The 15,780-nt window shown below is 44.4% G+C and overlaps 1 protein-coding gene across 1 annotated transcript in view; it reads right to left on the minus strand.

Annotated features, from left to right (window-relative positions):
• Positions 1-14,270, minus strand: part of EDC3 (enhancer of mRNA decapping 3) — a 46,058-nt gene extending 31,788 nt beyond the window's left edge. Inside the window, exons 1-2 of the mRNA XM_024210315.3 lie at positions 14,093-14,270; positions 11,847-12,166 (exon numbers count right to left, since the gene is read on the minus strand). Of these exons, the coding sequence (XP_024066083.1) occupies positions 11,847-12,166; positions 14,093-14,256 (484 nt within the window). The 5' untranslated portion in view covers positions 14,257-14,270. The remainder of the gene's footprint in view (positions 1-11,846; positions 12,167-14,092) is intronic.
• Positions 14,271-15,780: the final 1,510 nt, after the last annotated feature.

Here is a 15,780-nt window from a genome sequence, read left to right on the forward strand (position 1 = left end):
GTGCTTGTGGATCACCATGGGCGTTTCACAGACATTAACGCAGACTGGTCTGGAAAGGTGCATGATGCACGCATCTTTCGGAACACTGGCCTGTTCAGGAAGCTGCAAACAAGGACTTTCTTCCCGGACAAGAAGATCACCATAGGGGTAGTTGAAATGCCCATTGTGATCCTGGGAGACCCCACCTACTCCTTAATGCCGTGGCTTATGAAGCCACAAGTCAACTTGATAGCAGCAAGGAGCGGTTCAACGACAGGCTGAGAAAGTGCCGAATGACTGTTGAGTGTGCTTTTGGCCGTTTAAAGGCCCGCTGGCGCTGCTTCTATGGGAAGCTGGACCTGGCCGATGACGATATTCCTATGCTTATAGCTGCGTGCTATATGTTCCATAATATTTGTGAAGGGAAGGGTGAAGCTTCACTCAGGGCTGGACCTCAGAGGCTCAGCACCTGGAGGCTGAATGTGAACAGCCAGAGACCAGGGCTACTAGAGGGGCACAGAGCAGGGCCATAAGGATCAGGGATGCCTTGAGGCAGCAATTTGAAGCTGAAAGCCACTAATATTTGTTGCTATGCTTGGGTGTGCAGTGTTTGTAATGCTAGGAGGTGATTGGTGCAGACAATGCAATAAGTGGGTTTAACATAATTGTATGTTGTTTTGCAGGGCTCTTTTTGCTTTCAGTTAATATAATAAAGATTGTTTTCAAACCAACACAATTCTTTTATTAAAAGACAACAACTGGAGGAGAGAGTCAAACAAACAAACAAACAAAAACTTAAGCAGTGAGGGGGATGGGGAAGGGAAGGTCCCAAAAGGAGGAGGGGTCCCGGGATGGCTAAGGATTTGTGTCTGTCCAGGGATCATACCCAACCTTCTCCTTTGGAGTACAATGCAGCGGGTACTGTACTTCAGCAGGGCCAAACTGCAGAGAGATGGGTGTTGAGTGCAGTGGGTAGTGGGAGTCCACAGTGCTGGACTGTGAGGGGGGAGGAGTGGAATGTCGCTGGTATAGACTGGAGCCAGGAGGTTGATAAGAGTGTGTTGGCAGTGTCTGGGGGGCACATGGGAAAGAGTTTTGCGACAGTGGCTGCAGGGGAGGGCAGGTGCGGAGCTGCTCGGTTTGAAGAGCTAGTATCGTCTGCAGCATGTCTGCTTGGCGCTCCATAACCTTTAAGAGATGCTCCGTGGCTTCATTCTGGCATGCTGAGTTCTCCTTTTGGTCCCTCTTCTCGCTGTCCTGCCACTCCTTCAATTCCTGTTTGTCAGCAGCTCAGTGCATCATAACTTCACGCAGAAAGTCCTCCTTAGTTCTTCTTGGCCGCTTCCTAATTCTGCGCAGCCATTCGGCCGCCGATAACAAAGAGGGAGGCTGGGCTCCCAAGATCATCTCTGTGAAGTTTAAATGCAACATTTTACAGAAGCAGTACTGTTTGCAACACAGAAAACACTGATTCATTGATTTAAAACACAGCCAGTACTCACACACCTGTCATTCACTGGCTGACCCCAGGCAAGCACACATGAGCCACAAGACCTCCAAAATGGTGAGTAGCCGCAGGGGTAGAGTAAATCATTCTTCCTGGACCCTGCCGTACACTGGGCACGTGGCTCTTGGGGGGAGCCAGCACTGTAGGGGGAGCCTGATAATCATTCCTGTCCCCACACTTTCCACAGGATTTGATCATTATGGAAGATATCTCGCTGCTGAGGGTGAGCAGGGAATCAAGGGAGGGTCTTCTCCACGCCTGCCGGCTTCCGCCCTGGCACCTATGCGGCTCACCTCTGTGCAGCAATGGTTCATCCCCCCGTGACAGCACAGTGGTGTGGGAAAGTTACCATTAATGGGGCAAGAAACAAAGCAGTTCTGCCAAAGAACCTTTGGCAACAGATTGCCCAGTATCTCCACAAGAGTTTCCTGGAGATCTCTGAGGGAGATTCCCATGAAGTGAGGGAGTCAATCAACAGCCTGTTCCGTCGCTCAGACTAGGCATGCGGTGGGAGACAAGCCTTCTTTTTGCAGCCCTCCTGCCCCCAACAACTCGCTTCAGCAATTCCCAAAATCAGATCCACTTACCAGGGGCCTCCCCTCCTTTTTGCACTTCGACATTCTCTGACAGCTGAGACTGGCTAGCCTCCTCCGGGGTAGAAAAGAGCTCCTGGCTGCATGCATCTCTGGTCTCCAAGTCATCCTCTGCCTCTGGGTTCCCGTCCCCCTCCACATCCTCATCCAAGATTTCCTCTTCCTGGCTCGGCACACGAGCCACCGAAGTATCCACAGTGGTCTTCTCAGTGGAGGTGAGGTTGCCACCAATTATCGCATCCAGCTCTTTGCAGGACCAGCAGCTCATGGGCGCAGCACCGGAGCAGCAGTTTGTCTCCCGCGCCTTGTGGTAGGCGTTCCGCAGTCCTTCACTTTGACCCTGCACTGCAATGTATCCTGGTCATGGCCCCTTTCTATCATGCATCATGAAAACTGTCAGTAGGTATCATAATTCCTGCAGCTGGGGCTGCACAGCCTTCTCTCCCCAAATGCTGATGAGGTCCAGCAGCTCGGCATTGCTCCAAGCAGGGGATCGCCTGGTGCGTGGAGCACGCATGGCCAACTGGAAAGATGCACTGAGACCACTGCATGCATCACTGAGCAAACAGGAAGGGGAGTTTCAAATTTCCAAAGGAATTTACAGGGTGGGGATGATGGTTGGTCACCTGAGGGCAGGGCTGTAGAGTTCAAACCAATGACCAGAGAGGTGAGAACAGGCATTGTGGGACACCTCCAGAAGGCCAATCACAGCGCTGTAATCGCCACAGTGTCTACACTGGTACTGCAGCGCTGTAGCTCCAGCGCAGAAAGCTCTACGCCTCTCGTTGGGGTGGTTTTTTTAAAGCACTGCAACTTGGCAGTGTGTACACCTCGGGAGTTACAGTGCAGAAAGCGGCTTTACTGCACAGAAACTTGCCAGCGTAGACAGTGCCTAAGGCTTTTGATACTGTCTCGCACAACCTTCTCATAAACAAACTAAGGAAATACAACCTATATGGAGCTACTATCAGGTGGGTGCATAACGGGTTGGAAAACTGTTCCCAGAGAGTAGCTATCAGTGAGCTGGAAGGGCATATCAAGTGGGGACCCACAGGGATCAGTTCTGGGTCCAGTTCTGTTCAATATCTTCATCAATGATTTAGATAATGGCATAGAGAGTACACTTATAAAGTTTATGGACAATACCAAGCTGGGAATAGTTGCGAGTACTTTGGAGGATAGGATTAAAATTCAAAATGATCTGGACAAACTAGAGAAATGGTCTGAAGTAAATAGAATGAAATTCAATAAGGACAAATGCAAAGTACTCTGCTTAGGAAGGAACAATCAGTTGCACACATATAAAATGGGAAATGATTGCCTAGGAAGGAGTACTGCGGAAAGGGATCGGGGGGTGATAGTGGATCACAAGCTAAATATGAGTGAACAGTCGTCCCTGTCAAGGATGGTCTGATAATACTTAGTCCCGCCATAAGTGCAGGGGCCTGGAATAGATGATCTCTCGAGGTCCTTCCAGTCCTACGATTCTATGTTTCCAGACATGTTATTTGACTTTTCCCATCATGTGTCACCATGACTTGAGTCTTAACAGAACTTGGCATTCTTTTAACCAGTATTACGAAAATACTTCGCAAATCTATAGCATGTTTCATCAAAGCACTTCATGAAAGGTATGGCTAAATCTACCTCGACAAATGTGATGCACATCCATACATAACCAAAGTGTTGCCATCTTGTTCCAAATCACTTCTCATACTTTGCATCTTTTTCTCATTGTCTGTCAGGTAGCTCTTAACACAATGACAGTTCCTTTGCTAATATTGTGGCTTCTCTTTTCAGTGTAGCATGGTACTTCCCAGTTTTCTTACTGCTTCCAGTATCAATCACTGATACAGAAACCACAGTTAGATATCACTGGATCATTGTGCATATTAATACTAGCTGACTGAAGTAATGTAACTGCTTTTCCATGTAATCCGTTGAGTGCTTCCACCTTTAAACCATTAGCACCTGCTGTCTGCTTTCGACTGGTGCTTTGTAGTCTGGCCTTAGGAAGATGATCATTGCTTGAAAAACTGGATGCTCAATAACAGAAAAGGGAATTTTACAGCCATAAAAAAAAAAATGCTGTAATTTTTAAGTCTACATTTTGTTTCAATTCTGGAGTTGCTTTTGTTACACACACATCCATTTGTGGTTGAAAAACTCACATTTCCTCCTTGTTGTCTTTGGCTGACCTGGGTGCGGCTTTCTTTTGACGTTCTTGGCAATGGCAAGTACCTTCATCCTCAGTCTGATTCTAGTGCTCACATACGTCTAGCCAAAGTCAGTGATCCTTGTGTCTCTCTGTTCTTTTCACAGCATTTTGCAACGTTTCCTCATACAGTCTGCCTTCCCACTTACTTTTTCTTTGCAACTTGTGCATCTAAGACTCTCTTTGCCATCTTCATGAACTTTCTCAAAATAGCCATGAATTGGATCAAATGGTCTTTCACATTTGCTCAAATTGAAATATTTTGACTTGAGACACTGAGTTCACTTGCAGCAGTTGTAACTCCAGCCAATCAGATCAAGAAAAGGAGTACTGGACTAGACAGTTTGTTTGGCAGTTTACCTCAAACAGAAACAAACTTCTGAATCTGGGAATTCCCCTTCTTTGTTTGCTAAACAAATGTAATTTGGATTGCTGACCAAAGAAGGGGAATTCCCCAGTTCAGAAGTTTCAGTTTCTGTTTGAGGTAGCCAAGGCAACAGCATACAGCTTTTATTTTTTGTTTTATTTTATTTCCTTTAATTAAAATTAAAAGGACCATATTACTGCAAAACTAATATCAAATTGCTAAATATTTATCACTAATTTTCATTAGACTATTTTAATAATAATTTTATTCTTTCCACTTTCTTGGTTCAAACCAGTATTTACCAGCACCCTGAACTAAACTAGTTTTTCCTGGGAAATTGCCAACCCTGACTGAAAGTATTAGTACATAAGCTAAATTATGACTTAACTGACATCAGAGACTTGGTGGGATAAATCTCATGACTGGAATATTGCTATAGAGGGTACAGCTTGTTCAGGAAGGACAGGCAGGGAAAAAAGAAAGATGGTGTTGCATTATACACCAAGAAAATATACACTTGTGCTAAAGTCCAAAAGAAGGTGAGAGACAGACCAGTTGGAAGTCTCTGGGTTAAGAAAAAGAAAAAAGGGAAGGGGGAGAGACAGAGTGATGTCAGGAAAAAGAGGTGGATGAGGCATTTCTAGAACAAATAACAAATACCCAAAACACAAGACCTGGTAGTAATTTGGGACTTTACCTATCCAGGCATCTGTTGGAAAAACACATACATTTCAAGAACTTATTGGGGACAACTTTTTGTTTCAGAAAGTGGAGCAAGTAACCAGGGGGACAGCCTTTTGAGACTTGATTCTGATCAACTGGGTGGAATTGGTTGTGAATCTGAAGGTGGAAGGCAATTTGGGTTAAAATGATCATGAAATGATAGATTTCATTATTCTAAGGAAAGGAAGGAGTAAAAACATCAGAATAAGGACAATGGACTTCAAAAAAGCACACTAAAACTCAGAGCTGGTAAGTGTGACATTATACTCCATATTCTTTATGAAAATATGCTTATGATATGAATATGACATAACTGATATATACTTCATGCAAGATGGCTCATGTGAGATATCATTGGAAAGGTTATGATTTACTGAATGTGATTATCCAATTTGTATTCCTGTATCGTTTCTGTATCTGAAGCTAGTAATATTGACTATGTATCTATATTCCAACAATGCTACTTTGGGTGATGCCCCCGCTAACACTTCAGGTACAACAATGAAAAAGTGCTGATGGCCCATCAGCAAGAGACAATGGACTGTAAAAGAGCTTAGTCTTCCTGTGAACATGTTGGTCAACCTGTGAAGAATGGCTACAGGGACCCTACAGAGGCATGTGACCATGTCACCTGATACTGGAACCCATCTTGAATTCTGTACTTTTCCAGGAGAAGCTGGGGGAGGGGGCGGGGAGCAAAATAGAAACAAAGGATTCCCGCCTTATGTAAATCCTATTTGAGGAAATCCAGGTCGTCAGTTCTCCCCTGCTGCCCCAACCCAAGATGACTGCTGGAAACAACTAAGACTGAACTGGGGGAGAGAAATGGACCCATGCTGGAAGCGTGTCTGGCCTGTTAAGAAGATTATTAGAACCACATTTAGGGTGAGAAGTTACATGTAACCAGTTTCTTTAGTGCAGTGTTTCTCAAACTGGGGTCGCCGCTTGTGTAGGGAAAGCCCCTGGCGGGCTGGGCCGGTTTGTTTACCTGCCCTATCGGCAGGTCCGGCCGATCGCGGCTCCCACTGGCCCCGGTTTGTCGCTGCAGGCCAATGGGGGCTGCTGGAAGCGGCGGCCAGTAAGTCCCTTGGCCCACGCCGCTTCCGGCAGCTCCCATTGGCCTGGAGCAGCGAAGCATGGCCAGTGGGAGCCGCGATCAGCCGGACCTGCGGACGGGGCAGGTAAACAAACCGGCCCGGCCCGCCAGGTGCTTTCCCTACACAAGTGGCGACCCCAGTTTGAGAAACACTGCTTTAGTGTATTAAGCTTAGTTTGCGTGCTGTTTTATTTTCTTACTAATCTGCCTTGTTCTGTCTGCTACCTCCTTAACTACTTAAAATACACCTGTTATAGTTAATAAATTTATTTTTGGTTTACAATAGAACCCAGTTTATGTGATTTCTAACGGGGGGGAGGGAGCGCGAGAAGTTGTGCACACCTTCCTCCACATTGAGGGAAGAGGCGAATTTCATATAATTTTGGGTTTGTATTTCAAGGCGGGGTAGACATCTGGGTGCTGTGGCAAGCCCCTTAAGATGAGCCTTCTCAGGCCTGGTCTACACTAACCCCCCAATTCGAACTAAGGTACGCAACTTCAGCTACGTGAATAACGTAGCTGAAGTCGGCGTACCTTAGTTCGAACTTACCGCGGTCCAGACGCGGCAGGCAGGCTCCCCCGTCGACTCCGCGTACTCCTCGCACCGAGCAGGATTACCGGAGTCGACGGCGAGCACTTCTGGGTTCGATTTATCGCGTCCAGACAAGACACGATAAATCGAACCCAGAAGTTCGACTGCCTGCTGCCGAACCAGCGCGTAAGTATAGACAAGCCCTCAGATCAGATCTCTGTCTCTCTGTGCAGCTGGACGTGGCCCTGCCTGTGTGCTTGGCTGGAAAAGGCTGGGGAGCCTAGCCCAGCAAGACCAAAAGGGGGCCCAGGCTGGCAGAATAGTCTGCCTCAGTGGCGTCCCGGCACACCAGGTGACATCCCAGGGGGTCCAACCTGTCACAGTACGGTCCTATAGGAAGAAAATCTAAGGGATAAAGGAGTTCAGGAGAGCTGGAAGTTTCACTATGAGAAAATATTAAAGGCACAACTGCAAACTATCCCAATGTGAAGGAAAGATAGGAAGAATAGTAAGAAGTCAATATGGCTCCATTAGAGCTCTCTAATTACCTTAAAATCAAAAGGGAACAGAAATTGCTATGGAGGAGTACAAAAGAATAGCGTAAGCATGTAGGGACAAAATCAGAAAGGCTAAGGCAAAAAATGAGTTACACCTAGCAAGGGACATATAAGACAATAAGAAGAGGTTCTTTAAATACACTAGTAGCAACGGATAGACGAAGGAAAGCATAGGTCCTCTGCTTAAGAAGGCTGAGGTGCTTAATGCCTATTTTGCTTCAGTCTTCACTAAAAAGGTTAATGGTGACTAGATACACAATTAATATTATCAAAAAAGAGGAAGGAACACACAAGCCAAAACAGGGAAAGAACAGATTAAAGAATGTTAGATGTATTCAAGTTGGGAGGACCTGATAAAATTCATCCTAGGGTACTTAAGGAACCAACTGAAGTAATCTCAGAACCGTTAGCTACTATCTTCAAGAACTCTTGGAGGACAGGTGAGATCCAGAGTACTGGAGAAGAGCAAACATACAGTAGTATCTATATTTAAAAAGGGGAACAAAGAGGACCCAGGGAATTATAGCTCAGTCAGCATAACTTCAACCCAGTCCCCTGCACATACGTGGACCCTGCTTTCCATGCCCTCCAACACCTTGCACTCATTTCCATACCCCTTTATCTTCCCCAGAATTCTCCAGCACCTCCATAGTCCCCTGCACAAACCCTCTCATACGTCTTCCAGATCCTTGCACACACACAATACTCGTGTCTTAGTATCCCTACATAACTCTTCCCTGCTTTCAACTTGCCATCCTATGTCTTTGATGCTCCCTTTCTCCCCATACTCATTCCAGGTACACCCCCATGCCACCCTGTCCTACCTCTCACCTCTGGCTCAGCTCAGCAACCACAGCAGCAGTCCCTGAAGCCAGGATGAGGTCAGTCTACTTTTTAAAATATTGCTCTATATACACTTAAAAATAACTATTTCAGTGAAATGCTCCCTGTATGGAACACCCCCCCCTCCCCCCCCAAAAATCAGATATTGGCATTTGTCAGCAATGTGAACAAAAATCAAAATGAATTTGATGTAGCCCAAACCATCTTGAAAATAAAAAATCTCTAACTACTTTTGGGTGGTTGCAAGTGAATGACAGGAAAATTATTTTTAACTTTTCTGAATTCTACTAAGATTACAATAAAAGCTTGAGATGAGATGCAGCATTTAAAAGTTTTAGAGACACTGGTTTCTTTTTGCGCTCTTTGGGAGAAAAGATTTAAAGTCAGATTTATAGGGAGAAGATAGTTTCAACCTTAACTCTAGGGAGGCTACCACCATTCCATAAGAAGTTGTCCCGGACTGTAGCATGTAGTTCATAAAACTTCATACTTAGCCTCTTCTCATCTGTGCCACTGTAGATTCTGAAGGCTGCTCTGGGCAGTTGCACTTTAAAAACAGAAATATCTGCCCACAACCCCTGTAAGTGTTAATAAGCCTTTATGGTCAAACAATGACATCATAAAAGCCAGCTCAAAGGATGCCTGCAGACTTAAACTCTGCTGGTTGCTTTGTGTAAATACTAATAGCCGTACAAGCAGCCTTTCAGACCCAGATTTCACAAAGCACATGCTTAACCTTTAAGTATGTGAGCAGCCCCACAGAAATCAATAGGGCTGCGCACATGCTTAAAGTTAAGCATGTGCTTAAGAACTCTGCTAAATGTAGCAGGCCCAAGATTTTTATTCTAAGAATGACTGCTTTCTATTGTTCCCTCTAATGGTTTATAGCAGCACGTGAGGGTAGCACATACTATAGTTTAAGACAGTGGCTCTAACCTTTCCAGACTACTGTACCCTTTTCAAGAGTCTGATTTGTCTTGCATACCCCAAATTTCACCTCACTTAAAAATTACTTGCTTACAAAATCAGACATAAAAATACAAAAAAGTGTCATAGCACACTGTTACTGAAAAATTGCTTACTTTCTTATTTTTACCATACAATTATAAAATAAATCAATTGGAATATAAATATTGTACTTACATTTCAGTGTATAGTATATAGAGCAGTATAAACAAGTCGTATGTATGAAATTTTAGTTTGTACTGACTTCACTAGTGCTTTTTATGTAGCCTGTTGTAAAACTAGGTAAATACCTAGATGAGTTGATGTACATCCAGAAGACATCTGCGTACTCCCGAGGACACATATACCCCTGGTTGAGAACATCCATTCTAATTCACTTATTCTGTTATTCGTTACTTAATAAATCTAATTCTTTTCAGGCTGAAATTTTCCAAGTTTTCCCTCAGCTTGGAGGTGATTTTTTTGAGGATTTGGAGCAAATATTTTATTCACCCACAATTAAGCAGTTATGCATATATAACACACACTTTTCCCTATGCTGCAATCAGAAATGTTGTACCTGGATATGAGTGTGTTAATGCACTTCTTAATTAGAGATGATCTCATAAAAAGGCTATATCTAGCAATCTGAAATCAGAGTGTGCTGCCTGATCTTGCTAATCTCTATCCAAGATACACGCAGTCACCTATATTAGATAACCATTACACACAATCATCAGCATAGCAAAAGCAATTAAAAGAGATCCAAACATGGAGAACTTAAAAGTCTGACACAGAATTCAGCGCAGGACTATTGTTTTAATCTGTTTCTGTCCCATCCCGCAACACCCACTCCCACCCGCATTGTTTGTTGAATTTTTATCTCCCTATTATGGCAGCGGGTTCTCAGAGACCTGCTGGATTCCAGTCCCACTGCAGGGCTCTAGTCTGACAGTTAGGAATTCTAAACTGTAGCTAAGAAATATGCCCACTGAAAAGAAGTTAAAGATGGAAGGGACCTGGAATTTATTTAAGAGAGTTCCCAGTTACCTGCGTTGATTTGATGGAAACAGACTTTTTTTGTCTATGCTGTTGGAGGCTATTATAATGTGAAGTTATTTTGTGTCGAATATACATTACACACCTGGTTTTTGCCAGTGTATCCTGGATGCTCATAAAAAGTGCAATAAAACCTTACTTTCTGGGGAAAAAAGTTAGAAATGGAAATGACAGATTAGGTCATCCAGTCCCTTCCACCCAACAACCCAAGGGCCAGCGTAAGAGCGTTTTATGCCCCAGTGCAGAATACTCAGAGTGAAGCCAAGTCCTGAGTGGGACATGCATGGTCTCCTCCCATCAGTAGGGCCCTACCACATTCACGACCATGAAAAATGCGTCACGGACCATGAAATCTGGTCTCTGCCCATGAAATCTGGTCTTGTGTGTGCTTTTTACCCTATACTACACAGATTTCATGGGGGGTCCTGACCCAAAAAGGGAGTTGCAGGGGAATCGCAAGGTTATTTTAGGAGGGGTCACGGCATTGCCACCCTTATTTCTGTGCTGCCTCCAGAGCTGGGCAGCCAGAAAGTGGCAGATGTTGGCCAGGTGCCCAGCTCTGAAGGCAGTGCTCCACCAGCAACAGCACAGAAGTAAGGCTGGCAATATCATACCATGCCACCCTTACTTCTGCGCTGCTGCCTTCAGAGCTGGGCGGCCAGAGTGGCAGCTGCTGACTGAGGGCCCAACTCTGCAGGCAGCAATGCAGAAGTAAGGGTGGCAATACCATACCATGCCATCCTTACTTCTGCGCTCCTGCTGGCAGCGGCTCTGCCTTCAGAGCTGGTTTCCCAGCCAGAAGCCACTGCCCTCCAGCTGCCCAGCTCTGAAGGCAGCGCCACTGCCAGCAGCAGCACAGAGGTAAGGGTAACATACTGCAACCCGCCCCACAATAACCTTGCGACCCCCAACAACTCCTTTTTGGAGCAGGGTCCCTACAATTACAACATCGTGAAATTTCAGATTTAAATAACTGAAATCATGAATTTTTTAAAATCCCATGAGTGTGAAATTGACCAAAATGGACCGTGAATTAGAGATGCCATAACAGCAGTTGTCCACTCAGAGAAACTACGCATATAGATTTTGTCATCAGTTTCTCATGTTGTCATTAATATAGCTAAAAGCCATCACTAAATCACACTTGATTTAAGACAAGTGGCTGGCAGTTTTAAGATCTACATTTATCAACTTTTTGGGGTAAAAAAATATTTGACAGCTTGTAGCACTTTCCCAAATATCTTAAGAGGGTGGAGAAATTAATGGTGTGGAAACAAGAATACCAGTAACAAAATATATTTTTTAAGTCTTTCCAGCCCCATTTAATTGCTATATTAAATACCCATTTGGGAACAGTAGTCGATGGAGCAGTGGACTAGACTGACAGAGCTAAAGAGAAGGGAAAGCTGCTGAATGGGTAATATACTCACAGGAGTTGTGTCTACGACGGAAACCTTTGGACTGATTCAAGGATTCCAAATGTCGGTCCATGTAGCTCTTAGAGCACTGCTGCTGTTGTGGGGAGATGACAACTTCCTGATTTTTCATGTCCGTTCTCCTTGGGATAGCCTGTGGGGCACTGCTGGAAGAGGTAGGCTTCTTTAGCAATTTGCCAGTGCCGTTTTGATTGGTACCCACTTGGCACCCAATGCCAGGGATGCCCAGTTCAGTATGCTGCAGGTCCCCACTCTGTTTGCTGTCCCCAGGACCTGGGATCTGCAGAATCTTTAGCTCAGTAATATCACCTGCCCTAAACACAGGAAAGAGAACAAAACAAAGTAGGATTCAATATTGGTGCCCACCTCTACAGAAATCAAGCCCCTAGTATGTTAGAGTCTGCAGCAGCATCAGAATGACATTTTTCTCTTAATTCACTGGAACCCAAGGGAAAAAAAAAACATTAACATGGATTACAATGCCTATTAGGAATACACACACTTAAAGACTATATTCCTCAGACAATATATCTGACTCTTCTGGTCCTGGAAAGAAGTGAACCCCAAATACCTCTTTATCCCACTGCCTCTGTACCTAGTCAGAAGTGGGGGGAGACATGATTGGGTAGAAATCTGCTTGAGTTAATAGATTCTAGAAGAATATAGGTGCTATGACTAATCTTATTTTTCAGGTGACTTCCCTTTACCATAGTCTGTTCTATTGAGAGCAATCCCTAAAACAGTGAAACTCAGAGAGATGGCACTTAAAAGCTCCTTTGAAGGTCATGAAAACTACAATGCAGTACTGGAAATAATCCACACTTTCATATAATAAAGGAGTGGGTGCAAGCTGTTAACTAGTCACTCTGGAAAGAGTGGTTATAAGATATGGTCTTAGACTTTAGATTTATGAAGAATAATCAAACTTCAGAATGAATCTATTATACTGAGATATAAAAGTAATGTTGTTACCAAGACTGAATATGTTATGGACTTCGATACCTTTACCAGCATTACATGGATTCTTCCTTCTCTATTCTCCCCCCACCTCCCACTCTGAGTTTCAACTCTCTAAGGCCTGGTCTACACTGGGGGGAAGGAGGGTAAATCGATCTAAGTTACGCAACTTCAGCTACGTGAATAACATAGCTGAAGTCGAAATACTTAGATCTACTTACCACAGTGTCTTCACTGTGGTAAGTCGACGGCTGATGCTCTCCCATCGACTCCGCCTGCGCCTCTCCGCCTGGTGGAGTACCGGAGTCGACGGGAGAGCGCTCGGTTGTCGATTTATCGCGTCTAAACTAGACGCGATAAATCAACACCCGCTGGATCGATCACTGCCCGTTGATCCAGCGGGTAACGTAGACAAGCCCTAAGGAAGAGAGACTCCCTAAGGTTGCTATTTAATCTTTGTTTAGTAATAAAATAGTTAAATCTGTGTATTTATGGAAATAATTTAAATCTGTGTATTAACTTTGCCAATTTGCACTGATAATAGAAAAAAATCTTTGGTTACTAATCTTTACTCTTCTCCAATAACGTAACAGGGGAGCTGGGGGCAGAGGTAGAGGGCAGGTAATTTAGTAGAAGAATAGCAATACTTTCTACACAACAGTAGGCTTGTTAGTTTTGGATGCTGTTGGTATGTCTCTCCAAGGCCAATCTGCACCAATTGACTTGCGAATTATAGAACAAGATTATTGTGTCAAAGAGAAGAGAATTCTTGCCAGACGGATATCAAGAGCTATCTAGATGAAGGAAAAGAAAGTGGCAGAAGATAAGACAGATCTGAAGATAAACATGCAGTTGGAGCCATAAAACGGATTTATTTGGGGCAAGGATCTAATTTAAATGATTAACAGCTCCACTTTCACTTCAGTAGTGCTTTAGCAAACACAAACATTAAACTTGCCATTGGCAAAAATTCCACAGAGTCTGCCAAATGTCTCATCTAACTGTAAGCTCGAGGACAGGTAATACACAGTGACTCTGTGCAGACACCCATTTTCTTTGCTCCTACCAATGTGTTCCAATTGTGATCTACATCTGTGTCACACTGTAACGCAGACAACAAAAAGCCCAAAGACAGCATCTCTTGCTTTCTGTATAGGGCCTAGCAAAAGCAATACAGGCACTTTTCAGCCAAGGATAAGCAGTAATGAGTTTTGAAGCAAAATGTCCCAATTTCAGCCATATGTAAAGTTTGCTTGGAAGAAGCAGACAGAGGAGACACTTACCTGAAGGTGACCTCTGGCACGAGGCACTTGACACCATTATGGAAAGGCCGCGTCAGGGAGATGGTCTGGCTGATCTGATCCACAGCCGACACTCGTCCCTGATAGACTCCCAGGCTGTCTCCACAGTTAATGGACACAATGCTTCCAAGCCAGTCTGTAGCCATATTTCTGACACGTGATCACTATAAAATGAAGACAGGATTGGCTGGCAAGAAAAAAAAAATCAGGAGACTGACAAACCTAATTAGCATCAGCTATATCCCCCCATGCCACAGTCCTAGACCACATCTAGGCCCTTACTTTGGTGGCCTGTCTTTTCATAGTGGGACAGGGATAATACCTATATATACTTTAAGATCCTATTTAGATTGTAAGACCCTTTGACAGAGACCATGCCTGTAGGCTTGTCTGTAAAGTACTTAGCACAGTTTTGTTGCTACATAAATAATACTGGATTAAACAGTCTCACACAACCAGATTCCATATAATGCTGTAATCTAAAAAACACCAATAATTTTCTGTAATGCATTCCAACCCTGACTACTTTTCCTGGGGTGTTCTTGTTAAATTCCAGTTCAAGTATCTAGATCCGCCAGCCTACATTCTCTCTGGAACTTCAGTCACATACCTCTGTCCTAACTTCCCATTCTAAACACTTGTGTAGTGATAGTGGAACAGAAAGATGGAGCTATAGCTATATAGGGTAAAATTCTGACCTCACTGAAGCCAGGATTTCACCCATAAAATACTATTATCAATCCCACAATTAGCTAATTGATAAGTTTTAACATAAAACAAAGTTCAAAAATTACTTTGTTTGACAGTAACTGCGTATATTTCAAAGGGCAAACATTCTCATAAATACATATGGTGTATTTATTTAAATACTTGATCCACCAGTCTCCCCTCAATTCTTAATTCTAGAGTCTCTGGGAAGTACAACTTTCAATCAACACACTGAAGTGACTGTGCATGCCTTTCCATGTGTGGAGATGTGAGATCCCTAACCTCTGGCTGAGTTACTGGAGTCCTCAAATAATGATTTAAAGACTTCAAGTAACAGAATCTGCCATTTACATTAGTTTAAACCTGCAAAGTGACCCGTCCCATGCTGCAGAGGCAAACCCCCCAGGGTTTCTGCCAATCTGACCTGGGGGAAGATTCCTTCCCAACCCCAAATATGGTGATTCGTTGGACCCTGAGGCCTTGGCTACACTTGCGAGTTACAGCGCAATAAAGCCTCCCCCAGCGCTGTAACTCACTCCCCGTCCACACTGGCAAGGCACTTACAGCGCTGTATCTCCGTGGCTACAGCGCTGCATGTACTCCACCTTCCCGAGAGGAATACCGTGTATTGAGCCGCCGCTGCAGTGCTGCGGCACCAGTGTGGCCGCCCAATGCGCTGTGACTGGCCTCCAGAAGTATTCGGCAGTATCCCACAATGCTTGTTCTAGCCACTCTGGTCATCAGTTCAAACTCTACAGCCCTGGCCTCAGGTAACCAACCATGTGACCCGCCCTTGACATTCCCCGGGAATTTTAAAAATCCCCTTCCTGGGTTCCGGGTTCTTCACGCCACCAGCTGCCTCCTACATCAGTATCTTCACCACCCAGCCCTGAAAACCACGACCCTTACCCTCTACACTCAACCCCCATCACCAGGCAGTATAGCTATCCTGAAGTGCAGCA

The sequence above is a fragment of the Terrapene carolina genome, unplaced genomic scaffold (assembly GCF_002925995.2).
Source record: "Terrapene carolina triunguis isolate 2854851 unplaced genomic scaffold, T_m_triunguis-2.0 Scaffold67, whole genome shotgun sequence".
NCBI lineage: Eukaryota > Metazoa > Chordata > Testudines > Emydidae > Terrapene > Terrapene triunguis.